The sequence below is a fragment of the Chiloscyllium plagiosum genome, chromosome 4, assembly GCF_004010195.1.
Source record: "Chiloscyllium plagiosum isolate BGI_BamShark_2017 chromosome 4, ASM401019v2, whole genome shotgun sequence".
In the NCBI taxonomy this organism is placed as follows: Eukaryota; Metazoa; Chordata; class Chondrichthyes; order Orectolobiformes; family Hemiscylliidae; genus Chiloscyllium; species Chiloscyllium plagiosum.
This window is the reverse complement of record NC_057713.1, coordinates 56,997,988-57,025,873: the sequence shown is the minus strand read 5'-3', so window position 1 is coordinate 57,025,873 and position 27,886 is coordinate 56,997,988. Positions and strand designations below refer to the sequence as shown.

General features: G+C 39.5%; 1 protein-coding gene across 3 annotated transcripts in view; it reads right to left on the bottom strand.

Annotated features, from left to right (window-relative positions):
- Nucleotides 1-27,886, bottom strand: part of efr3a (EFR3 homolog A (S. cerevisiae)) — a 139,235-nt gene that overhangs the window by 72,763 nt on the left and 38,586 nt on the right. For all 3 annotated transcript variants that reach the window (XM_043688260.1, XM_043688262.1, XM_043688261.1), the window contains one exon: nt 17,890-18,027. In XM_043688260.1, coding sequence (XP_043544195.1) covers nt 17,890-18,027 — 138 coding nt within the window. The remainder of the gene's footprint in view (nt 1-17,889; nt 18,028-27,886) is intronic.

The window sequence follows — 27,886 nt, the reverse complement described above, 5'->3', positions numbered from 1 at the left end:
AGATCCTGTTGTAATCTGAGGTAACCCTCTTCGCTGTCCACTACACCTCCAAGTTTGGTGTCATCTGCAAACTTACTAACTGTACCTCTTATGCTCGCATTCAAATCATTTATGTAAATGACAAAAAGTAGAGGACCCAGCACCGATCCTTGTGGCACTCCACTGGTCACAGGCCTCCAGTCTGAAAAACAACCCTCCACCACCACCCACCTTTAAGCCAGTTCTGTATTCCAAATGGCTAGTTCCCCCTGTATTCCATGAGATCTAACCTTGCTAATCAGTCTCCCATGGGGAACCTTGTCGAACGCCTTACTGAAGTCAATATACTGCTCTGCCCTCATCAATCTTCTTTGTTACTTCTTCAAAAAACTCAATCAAGTTTGTGAGACATGATTTCCCACGCACAAGGCCATGTTGACTGTCCCGAATCAGTCCTTGCCTTTCCAAATACATGTACATCCTGCCCCTCAGAATTCCCTCCAACAACTTGCCCACCACTGAGGACAGGCTCACTCGTGTATAGTTCCCGAGCTTGTCTTTACCACCCTTAAACAGTGGCACCACATTTGCCAACCTCCAGTCTTCCGACACCTCACCTGAGACTATCGATGATTCAGATATCTGAGCAAGAGGCCCAGCAATCACTCCTCTAGCTTCCCACAGAGTTCTAGGGTACACCTGATCAGGTCCTGGGGATTTATCCACCTTTAACCATTTCAAGACATCCAGCACTTCCTCCTCTATAATCTGGATATTTTGCAAGATGTCACCATCTATTTCCCTACAGTCTGTATCTTCCATATCCTTGTCCACAGTAAATACTGATGCAAAATATTTAGTATCGCCCCCATTTTCTGTGGCTCCACACAAAGGCCGCCTTGCTGATTTTTGAGGGCCCTATTCTCTCCCTTTTGTCTTAATATACTTGTAAAAACCCTTTGGATTCTCCTTAATTCTATTTGCCAAAGCTATCTCATGTCCCCGTTTTACACTCCCGATTTCCCTCTTAAGTATATTCCTACTTTTGTTATACTCTTCTAAGGATTCACTCGATCTATCCTGTCTATACCTTACATATACTTCCTTCTTTTTCTTAACCAAACCCTCAATTTCTTTAGTCATCCAGCATTCCCCTATACCTACCAGACCTCCCTTTCACCCTGACAGGAATATACTTTCTCTGGATTCTTATCTCATTGCTGAAGGCTTCCCATTTTCCAGCCATCCCTTTACCTGCAAACATCTGCCTCCAATGAGCTTTTGAAAATTCTTGCCTAATTCTTCTCCAATTTAGAACTTCAGCTTTTAGATCTGGTCTATCCTTTTCCATCACTATTTTAAATCTAATAGAATTATGGTCACTGGCCTCAAAGTGCTCCCCCACTGACACCTCAGTCACTTGCCATGCCTTGTTTCCCCAGCGAAGGTCAAGTTTTGCACCTTCTCTAGTAGGTACATCCACATACTGAATCAGAAAATTGTCTTGTACACACTTAAGAAATTCCTCTCCATCTTAACCCTTAACACTATGGCATTCCCAGTCGATGTTTGGAAAGTTAAAATCCCCTACCATAACTAGGGGAGAAAGTGAGGTCTGCAGATGTGGAGATCAGAGCTGAAAATATGTTGCTGGAAAAGCGCAGCAGGTCAGGCAGCATCCAGGGTACAGGAGAATCGACGTTTCGGGCATAAGCCCTTCTTCAGGAATCAGGATTCCTGAAGAAGGGCTTATGCCCGAAACGTCGGTTCTCCTGTTCCCTGGATGCTGCCTGACCTGCTGCGCTTTTCCAGCAACACATTTTCAGCCCTACCATAACTACACTATTATTCTTACAGATAGCTGAGATCTCCTGACAGGTTTGTTTCTCAATTTCCCTCTGACTATTGCGGGGGGAGGGGGTCTATAATACAATCCCAATAAGGTAACCATCCCTTTCTTATTTCTCAGTTCCACCCAAATAACTTCCCTGGATGTATTTCCAGGAATATCCTCCCTCGGCACAGCTGTAATGCTATCCCTTATCAAAAATGCCATGCCCCCTCCTCTCTTGCCTCCCTTCTATCCTTCCTGTAGCATTTGTATCCTGGAACATTAAGCTGCCAGTCCTGCCCATCCCTGAGCCATGTTTCCGTAATTACTATGATATCACAGTCCCATGTTCCTAACCATGCCCTGGGTTCATCTGCCTTCCTTGTTAGGCCCCTTGCATGGAAATAAATGCAGTTTAATTTATTTAATTTATTAATTTATTTGTCCTACCTTGTCCCTGCCTGCCCTGATTGTATGACTCACTTCTGTTCTCAGCTGAACCCATCTTAGATCGATCTCTTTCCTCACTATCTCCCTGGGTCCCACCCCCCTACCTTATTAGTTTAAATCCTCCCGAGCAGTTCTAGCAAATTTCCCTGCCAGTATATTAGTCCCCTCTCAATTTAGGAGCAATCCGTCCTTCTTGTACAGGTCACTTCTACCCCAAAAGAGATTCCAATGATCCAAAAATGTTAATCCTTCTCCCATATACCAGCTCCTCAGCCATGCATTCATCTGCTCTATCCTCCTATTCCTCCCCTCACTAGCTCGTATCCCTGGGAGTAATCCAGATATTACTACCCTTGAGGGCCTCCTTTTTAAATTTTTGCCTGACTCGCTGTAATCTCCCTTCAGAGTCTCAACCTTTTCCCTTCCAACAACATTGGTTCCAATGTGGACAATGACCTCCTGCTGGCCCCTCCCCCCCCGAGAACATTCTGCACCCTCTCTGAGAAATCCTTGATCCTGGCACCAGGGAAACAACACACCATTCTGCTTTTTCACTGCTGGCCACAGAAAGGTCTGTCTGTATCTCTGACTACAGAATCCCCTAACACAATTGATCTCTTGGAAGCCGATGTACCCATCGTTGCATTAGAGCCAGTCTCAATACCAGAAACTTGGCTGTTCGTGCTACGTTCCCCTGAGAATCCATCACCCCCTACATTTTCCAAAATAGCATACCTGTTTGAAATGGGTATAACAACAAAAGACTCCTGCACGAGCTGCCTACCTCTCTTATCCTTCCTGGAGTTAACCCATCTATGTGACTGTATCTGAGATTTTCCCCCCTTCCTATATCTGCCATCCATCACATACTGTTGCTGTTGCAAATCCCTCATCGCTTCTATCTGTCTCTCCAACCGATCCACTCGATCTGATAAGATTCGCATCCAACAGCATTTATGGCAGATATAATGAGCAGTAACCCTTAAACTCTCTTTAAACTCCCACATCTGACAAGAAGTACATTTCACGCAAAGGCCATTTTGCTCCTTCATAATCTACAGACTCAGAAAATAACACCGTCTTATTCCTCTGCAAACACTGCCCCAGGTTAAAGCTATGGCTTATATTTTAAGTTTAATCAAGAGACTGATCTCCAAAAACATATAATCAAGAAAGAATCCACTGTACTCACTACTGCAGCCTCTCTCGGACAGACTTAAAACAACAATTCACTTATCTGATTCTGTGCTGTGAACTTTGCCCAACAGTTCCTCCAAGGTTAGTTGTGAATTTCACTGTTTGTTAATTTTCCCAGAAAGATTTTTAAAACGTCAATCTCTACCTCATTACGAAAAACTTAATTTCTAGAAACATCATTACGAATCTTGTTGGCACCCTGCCTGGTTTGATCATGCTTCTTGCAATGCAGAAATCAGTCAGTACTTCTGCTATGGCCCAACTATTATTCTGTATGGTATGACAAAATGTTTTTACAATCTGGGCCTTAATGAGAAAAAGTATCCAATATAATGTCTTGACATGAAAAATATACAGGATCTTGTGTTTTTTACAAAACAAAACACAAAAGCAAAGAAGTTTCAGTAATTTTTTATTAGTTGATTCTCAATTTCTAGTTCAAATTTAGAAGGGTGTGAAAGCACTGAAGAGATTCCAGAAAGATTTATGAGAATGGCTGCAAAGACGAGAGACTTCAATTACATGGACGTACCAAAAGAAGCTACACTTCTCCTCAGAGCAGAGAAAGTTTGAGGAAACTTGACTGAAGTGACTGAAATTACGAGGATCTGGACTGAGGAGAAACTTTTCCTTTTGATGTAAAGAGGAGACTGATCAAAAGTCATTGGCTTTTTTTTTGAAAACCATACTCTTAGTTCTAGATTTCTCCACAAGAAAAGGCATCCTCTCAGTATCTACCCTGTCAAGGTCCCTCAAGATCTTGTATTCTGACTAAAATCACCTCATTCTTCTAAATGAGTAAAGGCTCAACCTGCTCAACATTTTCCTCAAAGGACAAAAGGGAGTAGCCTAATGAACTTTCTCTGAACTGATACCCATGAAAGTATAACCAAAACAGTACACAATATTGGTGTTACCTGACTAATGCCACATACATTTGTAGAAAAACTTGCTTACTTTTTTACTGTTGTCCTGTGCATTAAAGGCCAACATCTAAACTGACTTCCTAATTACTTGCTGTAGCTGCACACTGACTTTTTGAGAATCATGGTCACCTAAATCCAGCAGTTTCTCACTACTTAAATAAATGTTCACCTTTCTATTCTTCCTGCATATACAAAGCCACATTTCCCAATATTTTACTGTACCTACAAATTTTTACCTACAAACTTTGCTTATCTAGATTTCTTTGCAGACTAGGTATCATCCTCACAAGTTGCTCTTCTACATGGTTCGATTCTCTACACTGTGGAAAGAGGCCCTTCAGTCTAACAAGTCCACACTGACTCTCCGAAGAGGAACCCACCCAGACCCATTTCCCTACATTTTCCCCTGAATAATGCACTTAACACTATAGGCAATTTAACATAGCCGATTCACCTAATCTTCACATCTTTCGAATTATGGGAGGAAACCAGAGCACCTGGAGGAAACCCACGCAGACACGGGGAGAATGCGCAAACTCCACCAGACAGTCACCCGAGGTGGGAATTGAACCTGGGTCCCTGGCGCTGAGAGGCAGCAGTGCTAACCACAGAGCCATCTATTTGTAGATGTTTTTCTTATCAACGTTTTCAGAGATGCTACTAAATATCTCTGAAGCCTGTAGGACTTCAACCTGGCCTCCAAACCTGTAGCGGTTGGTCCTTCATTGAATCATTAATATACATTAGAGGTTGAGGTTCACAAATGTGTGTGTTACTGCATCAGTTTCAGTTTTCAATCTGAAACTAACCCACTTATTCATACTCTTTCCTGTTAGCCAGTTCTTTATCTACATTAACATTAAACCCCATCATTCCATCTCATGTAGAAATCTTACATGTGGCAATTTATCAAATGTCTTTGGTAAATTCAAATACACTATATTAACTGCCTCTCCTTCATCCACCCCCTTGTTACATCCTCAAATAAATAATCTGCTAAAAATGATTTGCCTTTCATAGATTCATAGTGATTTTGCCTGAAATGTCCTGCTACCAGCACTTTAAAATTAACTCTAGGATTTCCCAGTCACAGACATTAGCCTAACTTACCTACAATTTTCCATCTTCCAGCCTTTTTGTTTTAAAAACAAAGGTGTTAACACTTGCAGTTTTGCAATCTGCTGGGAACCTTCCAGAATCTAGTGAATTCCGGGAGATTATAACCAACCCACTCACCTACTTCTGCAGAGTTATTCCTGAAACATCATTTCTCCTGCTCCTCAGATGCTGCCTGGCCTGTTCTCTTTCCTAGTAACCAATTTACCCAATGCTCGGCCTATCTTCTTTCTCATTATAAATTATTTAAGTTTAAGAAACAATTTACAGACCTGCATTGTTCACACGAGTGACATTCTATCATGCTATTATCCCTTTTGCTTAAGGACTCTTCACTATGTTTACAATGAGATCTTTAATTATTCCTGTATCATTACACATCGACATGTCTAGCATAGCTTGCTCCTTGGTAGGTTTCAGTACGCATCACTGAGAAACTATTCCAAATACATGACGACTCATTCTCCAGACCACCTTTGGCAATTTGATTTGCCTAATCTATGTGAAGATTAAAGTCAATTACTGCAATACCTTTCTTGCAAGCTCCCACTACTACTTGATTTATACTCTGTTCTAAATTGCAGCTACTGTTTGGAAGTCTGCACACTACATCCACCAGTTACTTCTTTCCTTTAATTTTTTAAATATCTCCACCTCAATTGATCTAAATTTTGGATTCTTCCAAACCTAGGTCATTTCTCACTATTGTACCGATCTTATCCTTTATTAGCAGAACTAGACCAAATGACCTACTCTTGTCCCCTGTTCCTTTGTTTGTAACCCTCAGACAAGAAAAAAAATCTCTCAAATTGGAGAATTGTAATTTTTAAAATTGTGCCCGTGTTTCCAGACAGCCTTGACAACATCGTCTCAGCATCCACCCTGTTAAGTTTCCTTCAGTTCTTTGTTGATAAGACGACATTGCTCAGACACTGACCGCTTTCTTTAATTCACTGGTAGAGAATCTACACCTTTCAGTGTCTCCTTTCAATTGAATTTGCAGATGGAGCTCCACGGCTTGGTGTGAAGGGCTGTTTTACACAGATTGTCTTTTAAATTTTTTCGTCTTTCAGGTTCAGTTGTGCTGTGTGGCAAGGTGCTTAGAATAGTAACCACTAATTATTGATTGGTTCCTGGGCAAGTGTCTGTAGCTTCTGTGTTTGAACAATACGGCTGAAACACCTGCAAAGAGAAAGCACCTGGATATCTCCCTTCACTATGTAAAAGTAAAAAGCTGTTGTGATTCATATTTCCTTGTAAACAGCTCTAACTGAAGAAATGGATAGGAATCTGTTTCTATCGCTGCGTATACTTTTCTGTAGTCTATGCAGAACTCAGTTGATGAAGCTGGCTTAGGAACTAATATCACTGATTAATTCCAGGTGTTCAAATCAAGTGATTTTCCAGCATATACTGAATTTCCATTTCCATTAATGGAATCATTAAGGCTTTTGATTTCAATCTCCGGCTGTCCTTGCTGCTCTGAGAAGGGAATTGCGAGGTATTCCCAACTGTCCTCCTTTCACTTTCCCATCCTCTGTACTTTTTGGAAGAAGGATAAAGAATTTAGTTATATGGATCAGGTCATAACTCCTAGCCTGTTTCTGCTTTGAGGTCAACTGATAAGAATGATATTTTACTGGCACAGAGTCTCCTACATCCAAATCATGTCTAACTAAGTAGTACATCCAGGTGCATCATTCCAGATTTCTTTATACTTTGCAAGTAATGTTACTATAACTTCCTGTCATCCCTGCTCTAATTTCAAGTACAGTCGCAGTTTTTCTGTATTGGATAGTAAAATTGAGAAAGGCTCACTTTGTGAGGTGTTTACTTCTCTCTCACTTACTTGTGTCACTTACTTCATTCTTATTGTATCTGCCATTCTTCACTACTCTTACCACCTGACAGAATTGTTCTTTCTCATTATCTTCCCTGTGATGATATTGCTTCAATATGTTTATATGTCAAAATTTATTTTTCTTCCTGCAACGAGTATCTATCAGATAAATTACTTTATTAACCCTTCTAACTACCTTATAGTGACCACAGACCTTTGCTTTCAGAGGTTCATCTTGTGAAAACAATATCATCACTACATCATCTGATTGAGATAATCTACTTGCAACATGTTTGTCTGTCCAGTCTCTCAGTTCACTTGTGAAATTTTTAATTGTACCCAAAGTGATTTTGCACATTCCTGTAAGTTTCTCTATAAACTTGGGCATTTAATCTAACATTGAGGATTTATCTTTTTTGTCTTAATGTTTCCTGAATCAATTTTAATGGATCTTTCATCTCATGCCAGGGATCAATTCAAATGAACTAAGGTAGTAGATTTATTTGAAATAGCTGTTGGCAGATAGCAAGAAACTGAATTCTTTGACCCAGTTGTGTGATAATCATGACAATAGACTTTAAGTATCATTTTGAGAATCTGATGGTGTCTCCAAAGTTCCAATTGTTTTGACAACCCATATTCTTAAATTGTGACCTGGAAAGTTAGAATCTTGGTTTTCAATTGACAAAAAAAACTGGTTTAATTTTTCCACGACTAAATAGCTATAATAGTTCTCTAAAGAATACCTTCTGGAAATTTAGTTGTGATATCCATAATTGTAAGGACATACTGGCATCCTACTTTGATTTTCAATAATCTACTAAATACTTGAATAGTTCTTCAAAAACTGGTATTACAGTAAAACAAATACAGGTTTGATTACAGGTTGAGGTTTACCTACCATCTGTCACAAAAGAGACATTTTACTACATGACATCTTTATGGAGTCTTTGACCAGATAAAATGCTTGTTTATCGTTGTCAGAGTTTTCTGTATTCCCACAAGCTTGGTCATAAAAACATTATGTGCCAATATCTCCCTATGATATCAGGGTGGTATAATAATGTGATAAACAACTGCCCATTCCTTGTCTGCAGGTTTGAGAGGGTGTCTCCATTTCCTCAGTAGAATTCTGTTCTGAACACAATAGTCACCTGGAGCTCCTTCAGACTCCAGTTCATTGCAAGCTGCCTGAACTAACTTATTTATCTCCGGATATGCTTTCTGAACATATTCTTCTTTGAAGAAAATTTCAGCTACTCTACCACCTGCTTGAGGCATTACTTTGACCTTTGGTGATAAGATTTTGTTTTGTTATCGCTCTGGTCACTACACATGATGGAAAAATAACTGGAACTTGTTCCTGTAACTGTTCTCTTTAGCCTCAGTTTGTTTATTTTTGTGGTTATGGTGAAGCTTTAACATTTATTTCAGCCAAATAATTTCCTGGAGCATATGCAACCTCTTACAACTCCTACTTTTCACTGCTCCATATAACAATCCAAACCATGACTTCTCTATTTATCATGATATGGGGATATACTCTCCATTTATTTTGCTTAACAATACACCTGCTTTCATTCAACTCTATTGGAAAGGATAAAACTGGATCCTTCTCCAACCCCTTAATATTTAGCTTATCATTTGAAGAAAATGGGTTGTTTACTCTTTTGACAAATCTCTCTCATTTAATGTTAATCACCTCCTATGCATTCATCACAGTTTTACTTGCAGTTTATTGCTTGTAGTTAAATCTACAATTTGCTCAGAGGTACATTCCTTTTAAGTTCCCTTTTCAGACTCTCTCTTACAAACTCCAATTAGTCCCATGGGCCACCCCTGCAATTCCCAGTGTTCTAAGCCAAGGTGCTTCACTTTATTACAATGGAATCATTAAGGGTTTAGATTTCAACCTCCACCTTTCCTTGCTGCGCTGAGAAGGGGATCCTCTTTTCACTTTCCTATCCTCTATACTTCTTGTAAGAAGGATAAAAGGTTTATTTTTATCAATCAGTTCATAATTGTCAGCCATTACTGCTGCTTGTCTAGCAGTCACAACACTCTGGTTTTCAACATTCTGGAATACACATTCCAAAATAAAAAGTGGCCTCAACATCAACATTTCCCATTCCTGATTCTAAGGAGTGAGACAATAACAATATTGACCTGATGGGATAGACTATGATTGTGGCCTGCGGGGAGAAAGTGAGCACTGCAGATGGTGGAGATGAGAGTCGAAGAGTGTGGTGCTGGAAAAGTTCAGCCAGTCAGGCAGCATCCAAGGAGCAGGAGAATCGACATTTCAAGCATAAACTCTTCATCAGGAACCACAAACTACAATTGTGGCCTGTGTCAGACCTGACAACATCGAATATGATGTTAACCTTAGAACTAATATCCCATCTTGAATTTGTTCATCTTATTATTTATTCAAACTCTAAATTCTTACTTTCTCCTTGGCCTTTCATCATAATCCTTCCTTCTCCCTTTCTCTTCAAAGAGGACCAAAAGCTGAAACTTGGTCAGACAGTTGTGGAAGAAACATGAAGACAACAAAGAAATAATACCATCACTTTCTTACATACTTGTACTCACCAGCTCAAAAACTGGCATTACTTTGGGACTTACACTTAAAGTGAGATTTGCATGTGGTGTGACATCATGCATGAGACCCCCGCAGGGCAGCACGTTAGTACAGACATAATCTTACCAGACGGTAAGCCCTCAGAAGGCTAATGTTCATCTACTGAAACACTTGGTGTATTGGCAAGCCTAAATTCAAGATCAAGCAGCACAAAAATGTTCATCAACAGTTTGGCACAGGGCTTTGGAGTGGTTCAACCTCATCATTGTCAATGTGATAGTGTTGGTCAACTTTCTAAGAACATTTTTTATCTAACCAAAATGTGCTATCTAATAGTCAATGCCTCATTTTCCATCATAACACAAACAGAAATTACCCAACATCTGAACACTACAGTGTAAAGTTCAAACTTTAGTCATGCAAGCTCAGCTCACTGCCATTGTGACTATGGATATCAGTGTTCAAAGTGGCAGTCACTGTGTTAGAGTGACCAAATAGCTTGTCCTCCAACATATTTTAGGTTGCGGAGAGGCTGTCCTGGCACACAAGAGGAAACTGTGCAGCATGAAGCTGGTATCCTCTCAGAATACAGCATTCATACCTTTACTATTTCCAATTCATTAGTGTCAATGTTGCTGCCAGTCAGATAGTCCAAATTACTTCTGTCCATGCTAAGATGGTACAGTTCAAAGTCAGGCTTTCTGGGTACAGAGTTACTCAAGGCTATCTTGCAAGGTACCCTGCAAAGTTCCCTGCTGAAATCCATCAGCATCCACCAATAATAGTGCTAGGCACTAAGGGAATACACAATTGATATTCATTGATGTTTCTAAGCAACACAGTTTGGTTAGATTTATAATTTTTGGTTTAGAACATTTGAATTGTGATTTTTAAAATTTTAGCATTGTACTTGAGAGGAGGCTGTGATGGTCATCAAGAGAAGGAATACAAGGTATGAGAGCATATTAAATGATACTAAAGTTGGTCATGTATATCTTGGCCAAAAAGGGGCAGACTTGGCTGTCTCCTTCCTTTTTCCTCCATGGTCACTATGTAGCTGGTGAGAAAGGTTCTCATGATGGTAAGATTACAGCTTGCATCACCACCATGGACTTTGCTAAGCACTCTGTTGAAAAGCACACAGCTTGTCCAGCTGACAAAACAGTTGTTTAAGCACCAAATGGTGCACCTGGTTGCATTTTGTATGCGGCATACGCCCTTAAATGCTGTCCATCTTAGGATGAACTGTGCACGGCAGTCACGATCCACACGATCAGCGCTCGGCAACCAGTGTTCACACTCTGGTTTGTTTTGGTGACACAAATGCAGCTGGCATGGCTGACTATTGCAGATAGAAGGCGAAACAGTGGTTGCCATGATACTAGGAATTGACTTACTTGATACAAAGTGTATGGTCACACAACAGTGGGGTTACTTTCTGTTGCAATACATCTTCATTGATATGCAGACCTGAAATGAGCCATTTGTGCAAACAATGGAAGCCAGCCATCCTATGAATCATGTTTATGTTCTACATTCCTATCTCTGTCAAGAAAAAATGAAATGTATTCAGTTGTTTTGGAATACACAGTTTCAGTGGCTTCCCTTATGCCACAATGCATCATGGATGCTGGAAATCTGAAATCAAAACAAGAACTGGAGAGGCCCTGCAGGTCTACCAACATCTACGGACAGTGAAACCGAATTAAGGGTTTGAATCCAATTTGACTTTTTGTTGGAACTCAAAATATTAATCGGTTTCTCTCCACAGATGTCAAATCTGTTGCATTTCTCCAGCACCTACTGTCTTTTTAGAATGATTGTTCAACCTGTATAGTTTGCTTAATTCAGCAAATTTCTCCGCGTACATTCTTACATTTATAGATATGGCATATGCACAGCCAGCACCAGAAAAGAGTAAGCCAGCAATGCAGAATGAATATTTCAGAACCTATATATTTCCATACCTGCCATGCTTCCATGTAGCTCAGCATCAATAAAATTTGCAAAAATAATACATTTTAAGTAATTTTACAATTCAAGAAAGATTAGCTAGAGCTGAATAAAACATGGAACATATATTTCCACAAAATGGTTTGATTCAAAAGCAGCATAACACTGGGTACTGCTACAAGGATTGCAGATTTTGAATAGAGAAATTAGCACTTCATAGCAGTGCGAGCACTATATTAGGTTGTGCAGAACACACTAATACAACACTTTCATCTAGCTTTATCTTTGTAGCAATATGAACAAACATTTTGTAGATTAAAGCACAATTCCAGTCAATCTTGTGCTGCAGCTTGAATAATTTGGTCATATTTTTAACAACTTAAATGGTATAAGTTTGCTTATTGAAAATAACAATCAACTAAAACTGATCAATAAGCTAATAAAATTAGGTTTAAAGAACATTTGAGATATTCATAGTTAAGTATCTGGATCAGGGTAGAGGAGTCCACAACTAAAGGTTTAAGATGAGAGGGGAAAGATTTAAAGAGGGCCTGAGGGGCAACTATTTCACACAGAGGATGGTACAAATAAGGAAAGAGCTGGCTGGGGAAGTGTTAGAGGTGGGTACAATTAGAATATTTAAAAGTCATTTGTACAGGTAGGTGGATAGGAAGGTTGAGAGGCATACAGGCCCAAATGCAGGCAAATGGGACTAGTCAGCTTAGGAAATCTGATTGGTAAGGATGATTGAGCTGAAGAGACTGTTTTCATGCTGTATGCCTCTATTAAACAAGGGCACTTAAAAACTCAATGTGCTTATTCAGAACAGGTCACCAGTTAGTTCAATGAACGACAAACATGAACTGGTCTTTTTTTTAAAAGCACTTTAAGGCCATCAAGAATATTTTTTTTCCTGAATATTTCTGTCATTGCTTGAATGAGAGTCAGTGAAATACCACAATCTAGCTGGAGAGCAACACAAGTTTGCATTAAAATAACTCAGATGATCTAATTGTGATGGAAGCAATAGCCACCACAAAACAAGGTCATTGTTGTCTGGGATAGACAGTAAGAACTCCTTACATTGAGAATTTGAAATTTTCTGAAGCCTCAGAGTATTGGCATGCAAGGCATGCAAAATATCCTGATAAATGATGGTCCAAAATCCAATAGGGTTCACAAACCGTAGTTTATGAAATTTATCAACATTTTCTGCTTTGTGGAGAATTGAGTCAGAATTCCCTTATTCCATGAACTTTGATACAATCAACAGCAGAGACCTGAGGCAGACACCATTTGTGCTGGAATATGCCCACAAGCCCAATCACCAATTCCGGCTCCACCCATTCCAAAGTCTAAAGTCCTCGAACTGTCATTGAACAGGAAACTAGAGTAAAAGAAAGATAACATTCATAATCCTTCACTTGCTAAACACATCTCAATTAATGAATATGGTTTCAGATGGAGACCACATTCAAGCAAAAAGAAAAACTTGATGCTGCATTACCATTAAGTACAAACTTGGACAAATAACATCTAGGAGGGCCACAAACATCCCTTGGGCACTTCTAAACTGGCCTCTGCTTACAGTAGGGAAAGCATGCAAGATGCAATGGTACATGCATTGTGGGCTGAATGGTCAACAGACAAGTGTTCTAGCATCAACTGATCTACATTGGGAGTTGTGAAAATTAAACACAGGTAAGATATTTTAGCCAATGTTTGGATGCAGCAGACAGAGGTTGTCTGGGGGGGCAGCTGTCATGGTAAAGGGACAAGCACATGTAGAGTAGAGAGAACAGCACAGCATTAGTATACATTTAAGATTATTTAGTAGATTGCTGCTCTTTGGTTTTCAAGTATATACACTAATGTGAAAACTTACATTTATTGCACACTTAAGTTTTAATTCTCTTCATGGAAAGTCAAGTCTTGTGTAACTTATCAATTTTTCTCTTAATGAAGGGGCTGATTGTTGCTGTTGTTGGTGCCATGGATGCCAACAGTTCAAGATTTGAAGCTGAGTCTGCAATGGCAGAGTGATACACTGAAGGAGTACCACAACCCATGAAAATACTTTCGTATCTCTAAAATATTGAACTTTCTTGCATCTGAATGTACATCCTGTCAACATGCCACATTTTACATTCAGAAAGCCACAATTATATTGACACCAGGCATAAGGAACATCAGTAAAGTGCAAAGATGACAGAAGGTTGGATTGTTCCCATGAGAGCAGAGAAAGGGCATTAGGGATGTTCAAAATCACAAAGGACATCAATTTGGTAAGTAAATAGAAACTATTTCTCAAGGCAGAAGCATCAGTAACTAGAGACACAGATTTAAGGTAAATACAAAAGAAGCTGGGGATTGAAGATGTGTAACCTTAGACAGAACTCAATCTACATTGTTAATCAGCCTCCAAACAGTGGTGCTAAGGTGGAGACAGTAATAAACCAGTATGCTAGGGATGCATGCAAGAAGGGGGTTGCAGTAATCATGAGTGATTATAATCTACATATGATCAAGGCAAAGAACATATTCAATAGTGTGGTGGTGAATAAATTCTTGGAGTGTGTAAAAGATGAGTTTTTAGACCAGTAAGGAAACTAGGGAACTGGCTGTCCTGATTTGTTATTGTGCAATGGAAAAGGGGAAAGTGACCATAACATGATAGAATTCTTCAGTGAGATTGAAAGTGAAGTGGACCAAACTGATGCTAGGGTTCTAAGTCTAAACAAAGGAAATATCAAAAATATTAGAGATGCTTTGGCTGTGGTAGCTTTCAGTGAAGTTACCTAATCTATGACGATGGATAGATATTAGCTAATTTTTAAGCAATAAGTGCATGAATTCCCATGTTAAACATTCCTTTCAGACGCAAAAGCACAACAAAGGTCGCCCTACCAAAGTTAGTAAAGGAAATCAAGACATAAAGAATCTTGACTCTAAAAAGACGTAAAGTATGTAGAAAACCTGTACAATTATGAGACTACAAACGTTTCTGTAAATACATAAAAGGAAAAGATTAGTGAAGACAAATGTCAGTCAATTTCAGTCTGGAACTGGAGAATTGATAATAGAGAAAAAGAAATGACAGATCTGTTTGATTAAATAACTACTTTTGTTCTGTCTTCATAGAAAATGACACAAATAACTTGTCAGAAATGCTACTGAAACAAGGGTCAATCGGGAAGAAGTAACTAAAGAAGATTAGCATTTTTAGAAACAAAAGTGCTGGAGAATTAAATGGGGCTGCAAGCTGATAAATCCCCCAGTACCTGATTATCTACGTACCAGAGTATTAAAGGAGGTGGCCGTGAAAATAGTGGATGCTTTGGCTTTGACATTCCAGAGTCTACAGAATTTAAGAGCAGTCACAGCAGATTGGAAAGTAGCAAATGCAACTCTACAGTTTTTGTTTTATAAAAAATGGAGGGAGAAAATGAAGAATTGCAGACTGATTAGTCTAATAGCCCCAGTAATAAATAAATTACTGGAGTCTAATATAAAGGATACAAAAACAGGAAACACAGAAAATATCGACAGGCTTTAGCAAAGTCAACATGGATCCGACAAACTTTGGTTTGAGGATGTAACTAGCAGAATAGATAATGGAAAGTCAGTGGATGTGGTGCTTTTAGATTTCTAGAAAGCTTTTGATAAATTCTCGTGTAAGAGGTTATGTGCAACATTAGAGCACACAAGATTACTGGAATAAACTGACAGATTGAGAACAGGTTAGCAGGCAGGAAACAGTTGGAACAAATGTGTCTTTTTTAGTGTGGACGAGTAGGGTACCACAACATTAGAGCTTGGGTGGCCAGGTATTCACATTATGTACCAGTAATTTGAATAAGCTAATTAACTGTAACATTTCCAATTTTTCTGATGAAACAAAACTAGGAGGACATGGGAGGAAGTAAAGAGGCTTCAAGGCAGCTTAGACAAGTTGGGTGAATGGGCAAATAGATGGCAGATAAAGTTTAACATGAATAAGTGTGAAGTTCATCACTTCAGCAAGGAAAAACAGAATACAGAGTATTCTGCAAGACTGATGCAGTGAACAGTTAGGAAGGCAAATGGAACATTATCCTTCATTGAAAGAGGATTTGAGTACAGGAGCAAAGATGTCTTACTGCAGCTACATTGGGTGCCAAGGCCCTGAGTGCCATGTGCAGTTTTGGTCTCCTCACCCAAGGAAAGACATATTTTTTATACAATAAGTGCAGTGAAAGACAGGTTTTACATAAGAGAAGAGATTAGGACAACTGCACCTATATCCACTGGAGATTACAAGAACGAGAGGCAATCTCATAGAAACATACACAATTCTGACAGGATTGGACAAACTACATACAGAGATATGTTCCCAGCCTTTTTCTTGGTGGGAAGAGGGTGGTCTAGGACAAAGGGTCATAATTTCAGAGTACAGGATTGACTAATTAGGACTGAGACAAGGAGAAATTTCTTCAGTTAGAAGGTGGTGACCCTGTGAAATTCTGTAACATATAAGGCAGGAGAGGCCAAGACACTGAAAATATTGAAGGAAATAATGGATTTCCTGACACTAAAGATATTAAAGACTATGGGGAGAAAATGGGATTATGGCATTCAGATAAAGGATATAACCATACTGACTTGCAAAGTAGGCTCGATAGGTTGAATGGCTTACTCTTGCTCCTGTTTGTTAATCTTGTTGATGCATTTAAGATCTGGGGGCTGAGGAGGGTAGGGGCTTGATAGATGGATGCTGAAGGATTTTCCCTGTAGTACAGGTGAGAATGCAAGTCTCAGCTTAAAACTTAGGGGTCTTCTATTTATGATGAGGATGAGGGTGAGGCCTGGGTGCATGTCTCAGATTATCTATTGGTCTCTCCACATTTTCTTGACTGTTTTTCTTTTGGTGGATTGTGCAGCACCATAATGTAGATCACAGTAAAGCATTTCTATTGGCAAGATGAAAGTAAAATACTGCAACTGTTGAAAATCTGAAAGAAAAAAAACAGAAAATGCTGCAAGTACTTAGCAAGTCAAGCATCTGCAGCACTCAGTGAAAATTTGAGAATGGAATTTGATGCCATTGGGAAAATTGGGTGAACAGTAAGACAGGATAGTCTAAAAGAGTGGGCACATTTAGTTTGTTATCATATGCAATACATCATTATCACTACAATTATAATAAATGGTATACATCCATTAGCAGCAATATTTATTATAATAATGCATTTTGAGAGCCTATAGCCGCTCTCCCACAAGCTCAGTGCACTAACTTTTCATAGCCAGATACAGCCCTCTGACTGGTTGCGTACGCTGGGTCTAGTGCCTCATTGCAGAGAAGTAATCAATTCTGGGAACAGAATATTACTTTTTGAATTGTCAAGTTCATATTTACACAGATCTCAAATGAGTTGCAGCAGTGCTGTTATGTATTTTTAATGGGGGATGGTTATAGCATGATGAAATGAATCACTTTGCATTAAATATCAGGGTTCCAAAAAAAAACAATCAGACAAGCTAGATTAGGTAGGAATGATATTAAAAGTTCAGAAATTAAAAGTAAAATTATGACATGGCAACAAGATGTGCAGAATTTAAACTGTAACACAAATTATTTCAATGAATATTATAACACAACCAAATTGTTTTATAGCAGTTATGGTTTATTTCCGTGGCACAATATGTGAGCTAAAGTCTATAATCATGTGAGCTGAAGACTGGAACCTCACAATCCCATATTACAGCATAAGTTTTCAATTATTTTGCCTCTTTTCTGCTCATCACTTTCTGTAGGATTGGTACTATACCCTCCACCAAATAGCAGCTTTCTGCTTTTGCAGGGGAGAAGTGAATAAAGACGCAAACGAAGGACAACAAGAGAGCAGAATTAGAGGAGTGGTGCAGTTTTAAAAACCATCGTCTTTTTTTAAAAAAAGATTTACAATGCAATTATTTTGATCCTAATTTTTCTTGAGGAAAAATATTCAATATGCATCTATTATTTTTGACTTACATTAGAACAGGTCTGATGGCATTGTTCATGTTCCCATAGGCTGCACGTCCCAGTAGTTCACGAAAACAACTCTCTGCGAGAGCAGCAGGGTCCTCATCTTTATCTGCACTTCTTGATATTGAGGGAGGGTTGTTCTGACTGAAAATAAAGATTCACAGCACATCAAGAACATACTTTAAGTGAACCAACTTTGCAGTGGTGTATATATGATTAATTACAGATATTATAAATTTTATATCATGTGGTCAGACAAGCAGCAAGCTTTACTCACATACTGATTTTGCAAGGTCTGACCCATAGATTACACTAGCCCAGGATATGCGACAACTTTATCATTTATTTTGCTATTGCACTGTAGTACAGGTTCTTCAATGGTCTAGATTCACCAGGTTCAAGATCTCTAACCCTAGTGTTTCAATCAATTTCACTCAAATTTCCTGCAATATTTAAATCTCTGTTGCAAGCAATTGTAGATTAGCCTTTTTCACAAGAGTATTTGAGTACAGGTGCAAACAAATCTCACTTCATTTGTATAGAACATGAATGAGACCACAGCTGGAGTACTGAGTGGAGTTCCAGTTCAGTTGCTTAAGGGATGAGATACTTGCTTTCGAAGGAATGCAGTGGAGTTCACCAGACTGATTCCTGGGGATGAAGGGACTGTCAATGATAAGAGTATGAGGAGACTGGGTCTATATTCTGTGGAGTTTGCAAGAATAAGGGTTGATCTCAGAATCATCTAGAATTCTTGAAGGATTAGATAGGGTGCATGCAGAAAGGATGTTTACCCTGACTGTGGGATCTAGAACTAGGAGAAACAATTTCAGGATAAAGGATAAGGAGTACCTTCTTCATTAGAGGTTGGTGAACCCTTGGAATTCTCTATCACACTGGCTGGTAAAATCTCAGTCATTAGTAACTCAAGCTCTGTTGTAATTACTAATGACATCAAGGAGGCTCGGGGACCAGAGTGGCCTACTCCTGCTCCTATATTCCTAGTAGAAACATTAAAATGTTTACAGCACAAAAGGAAATCATTTCACCCATGGTGTATGTACCAATTCTCTACTAGAACAACTGAGCTAGACTCACTCCTTTGCACCAATTATCCAATTTTGTTTTGAAAACTATAATTAAATTCACCTGTATCACCCTCCCTTGCAGTGCATTCCAGATCCCAAAAGACTTCCTGATATAGACACAAGAACCAAAAACAATCACTTCAAATAGTGTCCTCTGGTTCTCAACCCATCTATCAATGGAAACAGTTACCTCTTTTGGCCTTGTTCAATCCCTTCATGATTTTGAGCACCTTTGTCAAATCTCCACTAACCTTCTCTTCAGCAGAAGAACCGAGTTTCACCAATCCAGTTTTGTTATTGAAATCTGTCATCTCATACAGGTTTCTACACCCTTTCCAATTACTTCATATCCTTTCTAATGTAACCTGAACTGGACACAACAGTGCAGTTGAAGATGAACTGAAATTTTAGAAAGGCTCATCATAGATTTCTTGTTTTTGAACACTTCGTCACATACAGACCAAGTCCTGAACTACGAAAGCAACCACCCCAAAACACACAAAAGAAGTTACATCAAGACACTGTTCAAAAGGGCCACAACACACTGCAGTACACCAGAACTGCAAAAAGAGGAAGAAGAACACCTATACAATGTATTCGCCAAAAACAGATACCCCCGCAATTTCATCAACAGATGCCAAAGGGAAAGACAACGGAACAAGGACATGCCACAACCCAAAGGACTAGCCACACTACCATACATCAAGAGCATTTCCGAACTGACAGCTTGACTACTGCGACCACTAGGACTCATAATGGCACACAAACCAACAGCCACACTCAGACAACAACTCACCAGGACAAAGGACCCAATACCCAGCATGAGCAAAACCAATGTAGTGTTCAAAATCCCATGCAAGGACTGCACAAAACACTACATAGGACAAACAGGAAGACAGCTAACGATCCGCATCCATGAACACCAACTAGCCACGAAACGACACGACCAGCTATCCTTAGTATCCACACACGCAGAGGACAAGCAACATGAGTTTGGGATAACACTACTATTATAGGCCAAGCCAAACAGACAACAGCCAGGGAATTCCTAGAGGCTTGGCACTCATCCACAGATTCAATCAATAAGCACATCGACCTGGACCATATACACCGAACACTGCAGCGGACAGCTGGAACTGACAACCAGAAGCGGCAGATTCAAACCACTACAAATGCTGGAGGAAAATCACAGAAGCGCTTCACAGGAGGTTCCCAAGCACTGAGGATGTCACCTAGCCAGGGGACGAAACGTCTGCACCAGAAATTCCCAGCTCGGCGAACAGAACCACAACAACGAGCACCCGAGCTACAAATCTTCGCACAAACTTTGAACTTCCTCTCATAAAGTTCAGGATCCTGTATGACTCCTGGTGAATCCTATTATATACTTGAGGGACATTATTCTCTGGTACATTCCTCAAACAAAATCAACTTGCCTTTTCTGAATTTAAACAAAATGCTTTGGGGTAACTGTTTATTGACAAAGCCTGGGCCACAGTCCCAACTAGCAACCAATCAGCATTGTCTCTCATGCAGTATAAATTGTTCTTCCCTTAGAAAACTGGTTTTCTTCCATTTGTCGCGCAAGACAAAAAGCTTTGAAATATCTTTTTGGAATGCCTAAATCCTCTATTATCAAGCAAATGTTTGCACTCAGTGTTATATCTCTAATTCCCTTCTACATTTGCTCCTCTATCTACTCTGTTAGTTGGTGACCTATAGAAAATACATAGTTGTGAATTTTCTCTAATTATTTCCAATTGCTCGGCTTAATAAATACATCATTGAATAAAAGACATCAAATATCACATGCAGCCCAATTAAATCACAGTGGGGATTTTTTGGGGATGCCTAACATTTGAGTGGTGCTTTTTTTAATTGCCACTTGTCAGATGAAGACTGACATCATCAGGTCTTGCTGCATTTGAACATGATCTGCCACAGTTGCCTCTAAAAATGTATCTAACTTAGGAAAGTACTATATAAAGTAAATGGAGTTGCAATAACTGCAATAGTTATTAAGTAACTCACTATGCTATAATTTTGCTGTATGTAGAAAAAACGAGGACATACTTTTTGAAGTTGAGATTTTTTGCAGACTGTAGACAAATTAAGCATTTTGCTATCAATCATTAACTGCAGATGCTAATTTGGTATCAACTTCATACATCTTTTAGACCTTGAAGAGACTTGTCAATATACAGTATAGGTTTTGAACATATCTTTCTTTTGCAAATTCCAATTGGTTTATGTAAATGAACATTATTCCTGCAGTTCTCCCTCCTTTTGCTGTAATCTGTGTGGATGCCAAATTCTTCTAATGTTAATGTCTTAAAAATGAAACAGTTTTTTTTTCTCTCCACTCCATGCCCCATGACACACACACACTATTTCCTCCACCAGTTTGCCCTTGCAATTCCACTTCCTGCCCATTCCTCCAGATTACTCTTAAATTAAAATCTTCTTTTTGTCTCCTGAGGTTTGCTCTGTTCCTAGATTTGGGCAATCTAACTACTGGTTAATTATACGCTCGTCAGATACTTTCTTCCACCTACATTTACACAAATTCAATAGAACTGTAGTTTGAAACATTAGTAGACCTAGCTGGATGTTGCATTGAACTTAACTAGTTTGTGGTTTTGAGTTAAGGTGTTGGAACTTTGAAACTTTTTCCATATTTGATTTGATGATTTGTTAAAGTATGGGATTTTCAGAACTCTGTTACTGTAACGGTAAATGGGGCAAAGACAGGTTTATGGAGGTATGTCAGAGATCACATCATCTCACTGAATTGGCAGAATGGAGGCTAAATGGCCTACTCCTATTTTCTATGTTCTTGTGTTGAGGATACATCAAGTGATTTTAAGTACATCACTGAATTATTTAAAAATAAAAACAATTCTGTGTAATCTAGGTTTAAAAGTCTAACCTGTCAGATTGAAAGTTGCAAGTTTGAACCTATTCAGAGTACATCATTTCAGATATGACATTAAATCAAAATCTTCTTCTGCTTTTTCAGGCAGACATGACATGTTCCATTGAACTGTTTGAATAAGGCGGCAGTGCAGGGAGAGTTTCCCAATATACTGGCTCATACCTATCTCGCAATCAACACCACTAAAAATATATTATTTTATCTTCTCGCTGTTTAGCATCGTTTGTGCGTCTTATCAGTGTTCAGTGCCATCACAAATCAGTAGACAGGACTGCAATGGCTACTTCACAGACAGACTTCCTATACTCTGGATGCGAAGAAGCAGTCTTTTCTCCCTCCTGTCCCTATTCCCAGTCTCATCTCCCAACTTATTCCACCTGGCCTTATTTGGGGTGGCACAGTGGCACAGTGGTTAGCACTGCTGCCTCACAGCGCCAGAGACCTGGGATCAATTCCCTCAGGCGACTGACTGTGTGGAGTTTGCACGTTCTCCCCGTGTCTGCGTGGGTTTCCTCCGGGTGCTCCGGTTTCCTCCCACAGTCCAAAGATGTGCAGGTCAGGTGAATTGGCCATGCTAAATTGCCCATAGGTGTTAGGTAAGGGGTAAATGTAGGGGTATGGGTGGGTTGCGCTTCGGCGGGGCGGTGTGGACTTGTTGGGCCAAAAGGCCTGTTTCCACACTGTAAGTAATCTAATCTAATTTCTTCATCTCTTTCCCACCCAGGCCTTGTCAACTTCAGTCACGATGTGGAGTCTAGTCAATTTAACAGTGGGGTAGAGTATTACGCTTTCCTTTTATTTTTCATTTAAAAATGCAGGAATTTAACAATTTCAAGTGCAGGTAATAGTCTATTGAAGTTTAGAGGATACAGGTAATTTGTAAATTTTTTCCTCTGCTAAGGAAGGCCCGAAAAAACTTAATCCCAGTTTTAACATTGAACCCCATGTGAATCAATGCTTGACTTAAAGTATTTTCACTTAAGGTTGTGCTCAAGTGAGGGGACTCTCTCTAACACATCATTTGACATTTACTGTTCCTTCTGGCTGCTGGTGGGCATCATCTTTCATCTGCCAGTGGACCCCAGCAATTCAAGTGTTTGGTCTCTCCTGTCACAATAGATGACAATCTATCATTGCAAAATAAAGAAGTTGTGTGATGGTAATGCAAACAAATGAATAATTAAATATATTAATAACTGATGCATGAAGCCAGTATATTACAGTACCAGAAAGACTGGAGACTATTCAGTCCATCATGTCCATGTGGACACTGTAAGAGAAGCTCAGCCAGTCCCGTTCTTCTGCCTGCTCTCTCTGCAGACAGATTTATTTTTCTTCAGCTGCTTATCTGATAAATCTTTATCATCCTGCACAGACCTATGAGGAAAACTGCCACACCCCAGATTCAATATCCTAGCAACGCAAGCTGTCCAAGGACCCTAGAAACATATCTCAACTATAAAAGTGGCCTCTTGTGCCTCCACGCTTGAAAGCATCCAACAGTATCCTGGATGTTTGAGACACGCAGATCCAGAAGCTGAGCAGCAGTGTGATCACAGACAGAGTGATGTCACAACCTACAAGGTGAAGAAATATGAGGAGCGATGCACATGCATGCACCTTCAACGTAGAAGTACAACTTCCAGGTAGAACGACTGGAGGGCTGTAAATATTTATCACAGCAGTTTCATGAATGTATCAACATTAAAAGGGACTTAAAGGGCAACCTTATCAAACAGAGGGTGGTCAGTGTATGGAATGAGCTGCCAGAGCAAGTGGAGGAGGCTGGTACAATTACAACATTAAAAGACGAACAGGAAGGGTTTAGAGGGATATGGGCGAAATGCTGGCGAATGGGACTAGATTAATTTAGGATACCCAATCGGCGTGGACGAGTTGGACCGAAGGTCTGTTTCCAAGCTGTATATTTCTATGACTCTATGACTGATGAGCAGGTTACACGTCCCAAATAAACATTAACACAAAAACAACTGAAGAGTACTTTCTCACTATTTTGCCCCTTAAAGAGGCAACAAAAGGTGAGGATTTCTACAACAAATTCAAAAGCTACATGCTTAAGAAAAACATTCCAATCGAGAACTGGTTTCCATCACAACTGAGGGAACCAAACATGCTTGGCACAAATGCAGGAGAAAGTGACGACTGCAGTTGCTGGAGATCAGAGTTGAAGAGTGTGGTGCTGGAAAAGCACTGCCAGTCAGGCAGCATCCGAGGAGGAGAATCAACATTTTGTGCATCAGCCCTTCATCAGGAATGCAGGCTATATTGCATTTTGCAGGAATGATCCTGTCTTTTCCCTACCACCAGTAAGCATTAGAGAGCAAAGTTATGGACTTTTCTCATGAAAGATAATAATATGGTAAACTTCAGTTTGAGCAAAAATCCTTCAGCACTGTTTCTTTAAATCCTTTAAGTCAAAGCTGCCTATGCTGAACTAAACCTCCATGCTGATGTGACATTGTTAATTCGCGGGAAGGCCTTGCAATGATTTTAAGGTCTGATGTCTGAAATCATCACTTTTCTTAAATCAAACAATGAATTGTGCAATAATTAGTCAATCTGTGGATGCTCGACTTCAGGTTCCCTACAAAAGAGAACACATTGAACTGTGAACTACAGAGATTTAGCACATATGATCAGTGCCGTGAATGAGGCTGTGATACTGCCAGTTAAAAAACAAAAACACTACAACACTTCGTGAGTCTGCAAAAAATACTGGAGAAAGAAAATGGAAGACAAAGGAAATTGTTCCACCCTGAAAACTTCTGTGAAAGCCTGAGAAAGTTAGCAGAGCAATTCAACAGGCAATATCAGGAATTCAATATGAAGGAATAAATCATCATGTTTGTCTCAATTCTTCAAGTAGATATTGATGGGTTGGCCACCAAATTCCATCAGATAAGAGCAAATTACTGCAGGTGCTGGAATTTGTACTGAAAATGAAAAATGCTGGAAATCACAGTGGGCAGACAGCATCTGTGGAGAGTACAAGCTAACACTTCAAGTCTAGATGCGATTTCCAGCACTTTTTGTTTTCAGTACAGATTCCATCAGGTGTTTGATTCGCAAAGTGGAGTGTAAGATATGGGGATAATTACTGTGCAAAATGACACTGAGCTGAAAGTCAGATCAACGGACAGAGATTTTTAGCGACTCTTAAACAGAGAAATGTACTCCCATCATGCCGTGCTTTTAAAGTGAAAGCTTACTCTATTTACCTCTGTGAGGCAAATTAAGATAAACAAGCCAATGAATCTCAACCCCCTCAGACTGTGGCTAGTATCTCAAACTATAACACAAACTTTAATGCACTGTCAGATAATGTGCAGTCATAGGTGTCACACTGAGATTTGATGAGTTGAGCACAAAATAAATAATCACATACATTTGGTTTTAGATTTACATAACACTAAAATTAAACAGTTTATTCTACATTTTTTGGGGTATATTCTGGGCTGCACTTTAATTCAAAAAGTGACCTTGTGTTTAAAAACATTGCCGACCACAGAGCCAAGAGATCAGTGCTACCAGCTAAAGGCATTATGAATTTACACTTAAGGCATGATAATAATTGTGAATTACTAAGTCAGACTGCTAGATAAAGTGGGCCAAATTTTCCAAGGAGTGGCAATCTTACACTGCATTTCAAAAGGAACTGAATTCCTTAAAGGAATACAATTTTAAGTTTACTATCAATAACACTTCTCCAATCTTTTCAAAGTACAAATCAAGTTTCAGAGCTCGAAACCATCAAACATCTGTTTGTTCTCCAGCAAATTCTACAAACTCTTGATTGTGTATTTTTTTCCTCAGATTTCTAAAGTACATTAGGTAGGGTCTTGTAGGAGAGGCGATGACAGTGCATCACTGGACTGTTAATCTAAAGACCAAGGTACCCTGCTTCGAATCCCACCACGACAGATGATGTAACTTGAACTCTTAAAAAAAATCTGGAATTAAACATCTAATAATAACCAGGAATCCATTGTCAGTTGTTGGAAAAACCTAACTTGTAATTCAATTTTGTCCTTTGGAGAGGAAACTGCGATATCCTTACTTGTCTGGCCTATCTGTATCTCCAGATCATCAGCAATTTTGTTGACTCTTAACTGTCCTCTGGACAATAAATTCTGGTCTTGTCACATCCCATGAATGAATTTTAAAAAACATTCTGGATTCCAGCATATGCAGTCCTCACTTTCTCCTGGACTCTACATCTGAAAGGGTAGCAAAAACTTCCAAAGATTTTACTACCTAAATTCCTTCTAATCAAATAGTTCAAATTTCTAATAGCCATTGTGACTTTGAAGCAATTTACTCAAAACAAGGCAAAATAATTTCAGCATATTCCTTGCTGAATTTAGGTACTGATGAATATCCCAGTTCACTGTTTTTCCATCCTTCTTCCTCTTTTAAATTCAAATTGCTTATTTGTAACTGAATTCTAAATAACTCAACATGTGTTTCCTCTGGATTACATTTTTCTTCATGAACCAATATCAAAGGACCCATTTTTACATCTATTTCAACTCTGGCTGTTGCTTTTGAGTTAAGTTGTGTTGACTGTTGCAATGCACTCAAAGACAGTTCTTCCACTTGCTTGGAATATTTCAACTACAAACATAGTTAAGCACAGCAAAGGTCACAGAAATAATATTCACTTAAACTCTGGTCAGATCCTGTGTACGTAAAAACAATGACTGCAGATGCTGGAAACCAGATTCTGGATCAATGGTGCTGGAAGAGCATAGCAATTCAGGCAGCATCCGAGGAACTTCAGCAAAATCGATGTTTCGTGCAAAAGCCCTTCATCAGGAATAAAGGCAGAGAGCCTGAAGTGTGGAGAGATAAGCTAGGGGAGGGTGGGGGTGGGGAGAGAGTAGCATAGAGTAGAGAGGAGGAAAACTTCTTCAAGGCAGGCATCCTTGCAAGAGGATTCGCAGTAGGGTTAAAATCAACAAGGTCCTCTAGCTTATCTCTCCACGCTTCAGGCTCTCTTTCTTTATTCCTGATGAAGGGCTTTTGCCCGAAACGTCGATTTTGCTGAAGCTCCTCGGATGCTGCCTGAACTGCTGTGCTCTTCCAGCACCACTGATCCAGAATCAGATCCTGTGTACTCTTGCTATTTGTTAAGAATTGAGGGAAGGGTGAAGTTTGGCAATATCACAGAGGGTGGAAATAGGTGATCTTAGTGATAGTGAAAATTTCTTAATAGGAAACACATTTTAAGATCAAATCTGGCACCAACATTCCCAACAATCTGGTTCAGCCTCAGCTACCAAACAGAGGGCTAGAATAAATAAGGGAATAGTCTTTGGCGCTAACATCAATTCTTTCATGTGTTTCAAATACTTAATTGGAAGAAATCTTTATTCATGCAGTACCAGATACTGGGCAACCACTCTGACAATTCAGAGATAGTGATGAGCTTGACAGTGATGGTTGAGAGGTAAAGCTGGGTGTCACTAGTGCGCACAGGGAAACTGGTGTAGTTTTGAGTTATGTCAGTTGCAAATGAGAAGGAGGAGCCGGCTAAGAAGAGATGTTACTGGTGATATCTATTGTTTCAATGGACTTACTCCTTACTGATATTTAGATGAAACAATACAACAGTCTGTCTGTAATGACGTAATTTCTGCAGACTGATACTTTCAAATCACACCACAGAACAAACTCGTTTATTGGAGAGATATTGAGCATTATTAAAATGACATTTTTCAGCACGCAGTTATTTGTACAATTTGACAAAAGGAAATTATGAACTTAAAGAAATTAACACCTTGAGACAAGGGGAGAGAGAGCGAGAGAGAGAGAAAGAAAGAAAGAGAGAAGGAAGAGAGGGAGAGAAGAAAGAGCGAGAGAGGGAGAGAAGGAAGAGGGAAGAGACAGCGAGGAGGAGAGCTTGGGAGGAGAGAGAAGAAAAGAGAAGAGAGGGGAGAGAGGGCGACGGAGAGGGGAG